Raw genomic sequence first — 10,438 nt, 5'->3', positions numbered from 1 at the left:
AATTCACCTGACCTGCACATCTTTGGACTGTGGGAGGAAACCGGAGCACCCGGAGGAAACCCACGCAGACACTGGGAGAATGTGCAAACTCCACACAGTCAGTCCCTGGACGGGGTTCCTGGGGTTTGTGGTGATGTCTGGCACTCCAACCACAACGCCATAAACAAACACATAGATCTAGATACCATCTATCAACCCCTCAGAAAATGAACAGGAAATGACATCACCACAAACCCCAGGAACCCCATCCAGGAGAAAGATATAAATAGAAAGCAGGAGACAACAGCTTCGCTTCACTTGGAGGTCGCCACTGATGATGTTACCTAGCCAGGTAATGAAACGTCTGGATATCAAACCTACAGCTCAGTGAGCAAACCTACACTCTAAACATTGGGGAGTGTTTCATACACTGGTATCTGTTATGTTGAATTAGGCAGTAAAAGGCTTTCAGATATTTACAAAGCTTTTATTATAAGTCTGTAGTACAGCAGAGACATCAGTTTCCATCTTCTCCCACTTGACCCTTTTGCTGTCCATAAACTGACAGCCCACTGGGGAAGAACTCTGCCTTTTTATTAAGAAAGTCAATCCACCACCAATTAAACCAAACACCTCACTGGGAGCAGAGTCACAATAACAAAATTAAACTGGTGGTGAAGCAAACGAGAGAATTTAATCAGAGTAATGCTGGAGGGGGGTATAATGTACTCTAGCCCCTGCGGTGCCCACTTGTAAGAACCCAGCTCCTTTTAGTTTGGAAAACCCACCATCATCTCACCTAATTAAGCAAGCAACAAATAAGAACATAACTTTTGGAGATTTTCTAATCAGCTTGTTTGGAGATTTTTTACACACGTCTTGGAGCAGATGAGGCTTAAATCCATGTCTCCAAACTAGACGTCACCTGGCGATGGAGCAGCGTTCCGATTTCAAATAAACCTGTTGGGCTATAATCTGGTATCATGCAACTTCTGACTTAGTCCACACCCGTCTAACACCAGCACCTCGACATCCTGGCCTAGAGGCAGGGACACTACCACTGCACCATAAGATCCTCAAAGAACTCATCTCTTAAATGCAAATATCAATAAGTCTATCCTGCTCTAAGTCAACTCTGCAACTGATCAGTTTAAGCCCTGTGGCTCTTGTAGCATAGTGGTAGTGTCCCTACCTCTGAATCAAGAGACCCAACTTCACATTTCTACCTGCACCAGAAACTGCTGAGCAAAGTGATTAAAAAATACCTTGGGCACATTGTTGTGTTTTGTGCCTTTTAGGTTTGCAGAGATTATACCAGTTTTCTAAAAGAAAAGTCTGAGCTTTCAAAGGTAACTGCACTTCTAAGTCTGACAGAGAGTCGGTGTTTAGAGACTGAGCCTTAGGAAAACTGTTCATATGGTGCCATAAATTGGATAACAATCTTTATTCCTTCAAAGGGAAATGTAGCAATATTTAACTCTTGGAGTATCTCTCCCAACCTTCTGGCAGCAGTGGATGAGGAGGCCCTGACTTGGAATTTCCATCCACACTGAGGCTAGCTGACAGCAGACAGGCAGCAGTTTAGCGATGTTGAGGACTGAGGCCAAGTGTAGCATCTTGGCTCTGCCCTGGTTAGCCCTCCACAGAAGATCAGTCAAAGCTGAAACATCTTTGTTGTACGTGGACCAGTAACACGCTAGGATTTACTCACTGAGACACTAGCAACATCCAATTCAGTACTCTCTCTGGGATGGATAAAGTCCCTCTCCTTCCTCAGTGATTAACACTTTCCTGTTCTTCTTAGGTGACTGTTGGTTCCTGTCAGTCATTGCTTGCCTCAGTCTCAATAAGCATGTGATGGATCAGGTTATACCCCCTGATCAGGGCTTCGGGGAAGGTTACACAGGCTGTTTCCGCTTTAAGGTATGTCCTCATCTGTCCAGTGTCTCTAACATGCCAGTGTTAAATGTAAATATTCTGTCTGACAGATGAAACTGGGTGCTACCTCATGCAGTGTGTAATATTCCCAACATCAAGTCTGAAGGTTGTAGGTTCAAGTCCTATCAAGAGGGCTGACACTCTGAGTGCAGCCTCTGTAAGAGAGAAGTCACTGCTGCTAACATTCCTAATACTTTGTCCGTCTCCTTGTTTTCCAAGTTCTGGCAGTATGGGCAGTGGGTTGAAGTTGTGGTGGATGATCAATTACCCACTATTAACAATAAGTTGGCGTTCCTTTATTCCAAAGACAACAATGAGTTCTGGAGCCCACTCCTGGAGAAAGCCTATGCCAAGTAAGTGTGTTCTGAGAGTTGTACAGTTCATGTATTGGGTATTATTGCAGCCAAATTGAAGGTAGCTCAGCTCATGGTGCAAAAGGTTGTTCCTAGCATGTGTTATATGAGCAGTCCTTATAGCTGACCACCTTGTTGTATGTTGATATTTGTACTATTGCATACTATGTGGTAAGTTTACTGAACCATCCTCTTTCCTGGTGAGCATCCACTTGATTTTGTGTGGTGGAGAAAACCATTTGCGTCTCGAAGGAGAAAAGACTCGTACTACTGAAGATGTAGTTTATGATATGCACAAGTTACACAGATTTACAGACATTGTTAAAGAAACTGAGCAGGACCTGGATAGTTGGTTTTATTCCTTTGGAATCTTAAAGCTGTTCCCTGACAATTCTGTATGCCAACATAATTATGAGTAGTGCTTTAGATACTCCTCAGTATTAATCCTTTCAGACTGCTGCACCTTTATATAAAGATGAGGGGATTATCCTTTGGGGAAGGATTAAATAGATTAGGTCTATATTCCTTAGAGTTTAGAAGAATGAGACACAGTCTCATTGAAACATAAAATTCTGTCAGGATTAGATGCTGAGACACTAAATTCTCTTGGCTGGGGAACCTAGTACTCAGGACACTGTCTCAGAATAAGGGGTTAACCTCTTACACTGAAGTGACTTAGATAGTATGAAGTAGCTGGCATCTATGGTTCTGTTCCCTGGGAAGAGTCTGTGCTTTCAGGAAAATTGGCAAAAAGGCTTGAGACAAAGGGAATAAGTCGGCGGGGGGAGGAAACTTTCAAGAACCTTGTGTGTGCTAAGATGACCTTGTTTAATGAGCTCTTTTTTTATCTGTTCCGACAGGATGAAGGGCTCCTATGAGTCTCTCTACATTGGCTACCCATTAGAAGCAATGGTTGATCTCACTGGAGGAGCTCCTGAATCATTTCAGATGAGTGAGATGCCAAAAGATCTTTGGAAATTCCTTAGAAAGCTGCTAGAGAGAGGCTCAATAATTTGCTGTGCTAAACCGGTAATGGGTTAACCTGTTTCAGGTGGAATTCATAAAATAATGGGAGAGCTGTTCACTCACATTCTCACAAATCTACATTGACTCCAAGACTCACTTGTAATTTTAATTGCCCCTCTGTGAAACACCTTGGGAAGTTTTTTTACATTATAAAAACGCTAAATATGTGTGTGCCCTTGTAATCTCCAAATCCTGTAACCATAGGAAAAGTGGTAGGCCATTCAGCCCCTTGAGCCCATATCTCTTAATTTTTTGTAAAGCAAAGGTATTTCAGATTTAAAACTAACAACTGATCAGGCATCAACTGCCACTTGTGGAAGAGAGTTCCAAACTTCTACCACCTTTTGTGTGTGGAAGTGCTTCCTAATAACTCCCCTAAACAGCCTGCTCCTAATTCTCAGACTATTCCCCCTTGTTCTAGAATCTCCAACCAGTGGAAATGGTTTATCTTTATCTACGTTGTCTGTTATTATCTTTAAAACTCCATTCTTAACCTTCTAAATTCTAGAGACAACAGACCTAATTTGTATAATCTCCCCATATAACTTAACCTCTGAAGTACAGGTGTCATTCTTGTAAACCTGCATTGTACTCCTTCCAAGGCCAATCTATCCTTCCTAAGATGTGATGTCTAGTTGTGCTGTCATTACTCCAAGTGTGGTCTAACCCTGCCATTAGAGGCTATGTTGTTGGCCGAACTTGGCCTCACACTCCCCAAACCACTGCCAACTCTGTCTCTTTCTAGGACATTCCTCTGGTCAGCCCTCCTAACAACTTTCTCCTTTAAACTGATGACATTGTATTATACGTTTCTCTGTTTGTAACTTTTTGTACATTTAAAATGTTTTATAAATGTTCCAGCAAGAGGCTCAGAATCTGAACGTTAGTAAGAGGGAATGGGTTTTTTTTTGAGTGTTACGGTGAGAGGGAGTGGGGTGTATTTGATCATTGCAATGAGAGGGTGTGGGTATATTTTGGATTGCTCAGTGAGAGGGAGTGGGGAATATCCTCTTAATGTTTCAGTCAAACCTAAAACCTAATGACAAGGAAGAAATGATATGCCAGAAGTACGGCCCTTCAAAATGTGTAGGAATTTGGAGATATTACTTTTGTAAAATCAAGAGTTGGAGATGCTGGTGTTGGACTGGGGTGTACAAAGTTAAAAATCACACAACACCAGGTTATAGTCCAACAGGTTTAATTGGAAGCACACTAGCTTTCGGAGCGACGCTCCTTCATCAGGTGAAGGAGCGTCGCTCCGAAAGCTAGTGTGCTTCCAATTAAACCTGTTGGACTATAACCTGGTGTTGCGTGATTTTTAACTTTTTAAAATCAAAGTTACTATGAATGACTTCGATCAATAACTGTGATGACACAGAGTTTTGTATCCTAATGGGTCATATTGTCTGTGCAGGGGCCAGTCGGTGTATTAAATGAACAAGGCATCGTGACCGGGCATGCGTATTCAGTGACTGGTGTAGACCAGGTAAGGTACTACTGTTATCTGAATGCAACCCTTCTACAGTTCACATCTTATTCATGAGCTGTGTCAGTCCTTGTGATTTCTGTGGCTGAAGGAGTGTCAAAGAGATGTACAGCACAGAAACAGACCATTCGGTCCAACCATGCCGACCAGATATCCCAACCCAATCTAGTCCCACCTTCCTGCAACTGGCTCATATCACTCCAAACCCTTCCTATTCATATACCTATCCAGATACCTTTTAAATGTTGCAATTGTACCAGCCTCCACCATTTCCTCTGGCAGCCCATTCCACACATGCACCACCTTCTGCGTAAAAAAGTAGCCCCTTAGGTCTCTTTTATATCTTTCCCCTCTCACCCGAAACCTATGCCCTCTAGTTCTGGACTCACCTACCCCAATGTCCCAGGGTGATGCTCTGCAGCTCTTTGGAGGGCTGAGGAAACTCTCCCTCCTGTAGTTTCACTTTTTGTGTTGCTGTTGGTGAGCAGGTTGGTCAAGACCAATAACAGAGCAGTGGTTGACCCACTGTGCTGTTATGTGACACTGGGAAGAACTTAATTATGCATCTTTCTGGTGTTTCTCTACTTTCCAAGCTCCCTCCAAAACATTGATTCGTTGCTTTCAGGAGATGCCCTCCCTGAGTTTGCAACATACTTTGTTTCGGATGTCGTGCCAATCCTAGGCTTCATCTGTCCATTCAGGTGGCTGTAAAAAGTTCTGCAGGCCACTATTTTGATGAAGAGTAGGGGAGATCTCCTTGGCATCCTGATCAATAACTATCTTCAACTGACATCAATAAAGCGGGTTCTTTTGGCCATTTGGCGGGATCTTGCTGTGTTCAGATTGGCTGCTGAGCCAGCAAGGCTTGGATGTATAGAATCCCCCAGCAGAGGAGATCACCATTTGGCCTGTTGTACCTCTGCTGGCTACTTGGAAACAATCCCAAATGTTACCACACTTTCTCCATAGCCTTGGAGTCTACTTCCCTTTGAGTATGTATCCAGAATCCTTCAGAAAGATAACATGAGAATCTGCTTCTGCCTGCCTATTGGGCAGTACATCCCAGACCAAGGTAATTCAGTGAACTTAAAAAAGAAAATTCTCTGCATCTTCTCTTGCTTTTCTGCCAGTTCTCTTAATTCTCTGTCCTCTGGTTACTGTCCCTTCAGGGAGTGGAAACAGTTCTCTCTTACTTATCCTGTAAGAACGCTTCATGAGTTTGAACACTTTGATCGCAATTCCCTTAACCTTTCCTGTTTTAAGAAGAACAATCCTGAAAGTGGGGAGATTCAAGATGGTGGCAGTCTGCTGTGTTGGGCTCTGTGTCATACCCCAGGCAAGGAGGGCACTCACCCACCCCCCAGTTAACCACCCCTGAGGAAAGTTTGTAATGTAAAATAGGTAGAATACCGAGAGCCCTTTTAAATTAAGATTTGACAGATCTGGAGCTGAAATGAAGACGTCCAAGGGAAAGGGAGCAAAGGCAGCAGGTAGGGCACTCCACTATTATGTCAGGTATACCTGCAGCCGTTACCTCAACTCCTGTGATGGCGCCTTACATTCAGCGGAGCAAAACTCCGTGAAAAAATCAAGTGAGTGTTGGAACCAATTACGGCCATGCTGACAAAGCATGAGCAGGAGATCCGAGCTTTGGATCAGCACGTGGAAGTGGTGGAGCAGAGAACCGCAGCATCAGAGGCCGTGACGGAGAGCTCCGAGAGGCGGGTCCAAACCTTGAAAGGTCAGGTTCGGGACCTGCAGGAACAAGTAGACAACCTCAAAAATTGAGGTCAGAGAAAAAAATCTATGTATCTAGGGCTTACCGGAGTGCGAAGAAGGTGAAAACGTTGCTGATTTTCTCTTGAAGTGGCTTCTGGAGTTGCTGGGGCTGGAGATTGAGTCGAGCCAGGAGAGTGTGGAGCAGGATTACCAGATCACAATGCACAGGTCCCCTGCCGGCCCAGTGCACCCACCCAGTCCTAGCTCAACTCCAGCATTACAAGGAAAAGCAAAGTTAAAAATCACACAACACCAGGTTATAGTCCAACAGGTTTAATTGGAAGCACTAGCTTTTGGAGCGCTGCTCCTTCATCAGGTGATAATGATGAAGGAGCGACGCTCCGAAAGCTAGTGTGCTTCCAATTAAACCTGTTGGACTGTAACCTGGTGTTGTGTGATTTTTAACTTTGTCCACCCCTGTCCAATATCGGTATCTCCAAAGGAAAAGCAAGTAATAGTAGAAACAGCCAGAAGACTGGGAGGAGATCCACAGGCTTTGGCTTACAAAGGTTTGAAGATAATGTTTTTTTCATGACTTTTCTGGGGCCATAATTAAGAAAAGGAAGAGCTTTGATGATGTAAAGAAAAGATTAAGAGATTTAAACATGCAGTATTCTCTGAGATACCCGGCAGAGCTACGTTTCAATTGTGAGGGAACTGTATACAACTTCGACTCGGTGGAAAGAATTTTTGAACTCGCTGAAATGATAGACTTTGGCTGAGAGGGAAGGAGGAAAAGATGCGAGCAGACAATGGCATAATAAAATATTTTTTATCTTCCTTTCTTCATTCTTTGCCCTTTTGGGGTCTCGGGCTTTATAGGCTTGGTGTTGCTTTGGTGTAAAATCCGGCGTGTTTTATATCTGTTTGGTGGTTATTAGTTATTCTGTTGTTCTGTTTGCTGTGGGTAGTGATTACTCCTTTGATGTAAAGATGTGTGGAGTTGAGATTCAGATGGGGAGGGGGAAGGGTGTCCATTGTTAACTTGTAGGAGTGTAAATAATATGTTTCTTTCCCCCATTGCTTGGGATTGGGGCGCGGCGTTAACTGGAAGGTGTTAGGATGATTGTGAGGTTGGGAGTGAATGCCCCCAATGGGCAAGGGGGAGATCTCTGGAGATTTGTGTTTTTTGTGTTTGTTTATTCAAGTTAAGAGTGGAGGTTAGTTTTTTAGTTCTAGTAGTTTTGGTAGTGTTTGTAGGATTAGTCTTTAGATTTGATAAAGTTTGTTTTTTCTCCACTCGTCGCACATTGAATGGGCTTCTTCCTCTTGGGGGACTGTGGGCTGTAGTGTGCAGTCATAGCTAGCGATCTGTTCAAGTGGTGTACCTGGAATGTAAAGGGGAGCCATTCCCCCATTAATAGGAAGTCAGAAAAATGGATTATCCAATAAGGACCTTTTCCGATACTTCCAGATAAGGGACTATATACAGAGGAAGACTACACTACTGGCCCAGTGTTATAAATCAGATGTGGAGAAAAGGTGACTCCGGTGTACGGGTACTCTCACTTAGTACTTCATATCATTTATAGAAAGGCCGTGCTCTGGGGGCGATGGAAGAATTCTGTAAGACGTGGGACCAAGAGCTGGGGCAGGACATTTCACCATAGATATGGGAACATATCTGGGGGAATGTACGGAAAATTTCAGTATGTAACGGAGCACAGGCTATGCAATTGAAGATATTACACAGGGCTCATATGGCACGAAAATGACTAGCTAAGTTTAAGAGAGGAGTGTCACCAGAATGTCCCAAATGTAAAATTAATATAGGTACTCCCATACATTGTTATTGGTCATGTTGCAAGATCCAAAGATATTGGAGTGCTATAGTAAGGGAGTTAAAGGACATTCTGGGGACTGAAATTAACATGGATCCAGTAATTCTTCTTTTGGGGCTGCCAAACTTGCCCTGTCTGGGAGAACATGGAAAGAGACTGTGTAATATCCTTGCCCATTGCGCAAGGAAGAATATTTTACTAAACTGGACATCAGAAAAACCACCAGGTCTTATGGGGTGGCATAAGCTGGTGATGGAGCATCTCCCCCAAGATTACCTCACAAATATGGTGCACCACAAAACGGAAGAGTTTTATAGGACATGGTGGCCCTTTTTAAATTATATTGAAACTAATATTGTCAGCAATGTTAGTCAGGGCCATGGTATAGCCGTGGGAACCTTTCTTGGCACCTGTGGGGCCCTGGGAGGAGGGGACTGGAAGGAAAATAATATGGGTACTGAAGGGGGTACTCCCAGGGATGGGAGCCTCAGTGGAGGTGTGATGAATAAGACAGAATAAAGTAGTAAGACATTATATAACTGTAACTTGAATGTAATTTAAGCTGGTATTTATTCAATATGTTTGTAGCTTAGTTTTAGTTAAGTAGATAGGTTTGTTTTGGTAGAATAGTGGGTTGTTTAGTAACAATGGTACTATGCTATGGCCTTCTTCTTGGTACTTTTTTTTCAGTTTTGACGGGTTTTTTTTGCTTTATATATAAATGTTTTGTAAAAGGTTTAAAAAAAGCTTTTCAATAAATATATTTATTAAAAAAATGTAAGTACGAGACGACTGTATCTTGAAGAATACTGGGCAGTTTATTGTTAACATTACTATAATATAAATAGTCCGATATTATTTCTAATTTTCTGTACTTTTGTACTTTTACAACCTTTGCTTTTTTTTGGAAAAGAGTGAAAATTCTTTTCAATAAATATATACATTTAGAAAAGAACAGTCCCAGCTTTTTCAGTCTCTCCACATCAGCTGTAATTTTTAATTTCTAGTACTGTTCTGATAAATTTCCTCTGCACTCTCTCCAAGGCATTGAACTGCTTCATAAATGTTAATGTTTTTGTTTCTAGTAACTGCACTCAGTGATTCTTCTCTGACTGTTGCATTTTATCAGTTCTTAATAACTTTGCTGCCCGTTAGTGTTATTAGGTATTTCCTGACTCAATCATTGCTCGTCCTTTCCTTTTTTCACAGGTTCAGGTGAAGACCAATAGAATAGAGTTGGTGCGAGTTCGCAATCCATGGGGAAGAGTCGAGTGGAACGGGGCTTGGAGTGATGGGTAAGGACAAGGGTCTGGGGCCATTTCTGGGCCATTTAGATGTCAGTTTTAATCTTCAAATATCATAATACCTCGTGCTTTTTCTTTTAATTTGATAATAATTGGCAAAGTTTAGTGGAAACCTTTAAAAGCCAACAAATAGGTCACACACTTAAAGCAGCAAAAAGAATAAATTTCTGGTCTGCAAGGCTGATGAATCAGTGGAATTCTTTACTGCAAGGGCTATCAAGGCTGGCTTGTTAAAATTTTTCAAAGGCAGAGCTGTACTGATTTTTAATCAGTAACAGAATCCAGGGTTATGGGGATAAGGCAGGAAAGCAGAGTTGAGCCGTGATCTCATTGAATTATGGAGAGAACTTGATGGGCTGAAAGGCCTACATCTGCTCCCACGTCTTATAGTCTTTTGTAGTTGGAGGGTCATTGATGTGTGTATTGCAAGACAGAACTCTCTCACAGAGTGATCTGATTGTGGTTTGTTTGAATTGAACACTGAGTTATTGTTACAGGTGAAACATTCTTCGTATGCAATATCCTGCAAAGGACAGTCAAAATGAATGCAGGTAGAACCTGCACCTAGAGTTTGCCTTTTAATGTGTCAACGGAACATCCAGTTGGAGAGGCTTAATTCAGTATGCCAGCCATGTATTAGTTTGGCTTTATAATGAGTCAGTGTGACATAAGTTGCTGGATTTGAGAGAGGGGCAATTCACTTATTTGAGACTCCATACCCTCTGTGGAAATCTTGTCATTGCTGAGAACACAGCCATGCCTTCCATTATCGCTTTAACCTTCACTACAACA

The 10,438-nt window shown here is 42.5% G+C and overlaps 1 protein-coding gene across 1 annotated transcript in view; it reads left to right on the top strand.

Annotated features, from left to right (window-relative positions):
* The first annotated feature begins 1,785 nt into the window (after nucleotides 1-1,785).
* LOC122542749 (calpain-3-like) overlaps nucleotides 1,786-10,438 on the top strand; it is a 40,369-nt gene continuing 31,716 nt past the window's right edge. Inside the window, exons 1-5 of the mRNA XM_043680749.1 lie at nucleotides 1,786-1,902; nucleotides 2,137-2,270; nucleotides 3,131-3,299; nucleotides 4,711-4,782; nucleotides 9,552-9,637. Of these exons, the coding sequence (XP_043536684.1) occupies nucleotides 1,837-1,902; nucleotides 2,137-2,270; nucleotides 3,131-3,299; nucleotides 4,711-4,782; nucleotides 9,552-9,637 (527 nt within the window). The 5' untranslated portion in view covers nucleotides 1,786-1,836. The remainder of the gene's footprint in view (nucleotides 1,903-2,136; nucleotides 2,271-3,130; nucleotides 3,300-4,710; nucleotides 4,783-9,551; nucleotides 9,638-10,438) is intronic.

Source organism: Chiloscyllium plagiosum, chromosome 41, assembly GCF_004010195.1.
Source record: "Chiloscyllium plagiosum isolate BGI_BamShark_2017 chromosome 41, ASM401019v2, whole genome shotgun sequence".
Classification (NCBI taxonomy): Eukaryota; Metazoa; Chordata; class Chondrichthyes; order Orectolobiformes; family Hemiscylliidae; genus Chiloscyllium; species Chiloscyllium plagiosum.
Note: the sequence above shows the minus strand (reverse complement) of the source record. Positions and strands in the feature narration are given on the sequence as shown.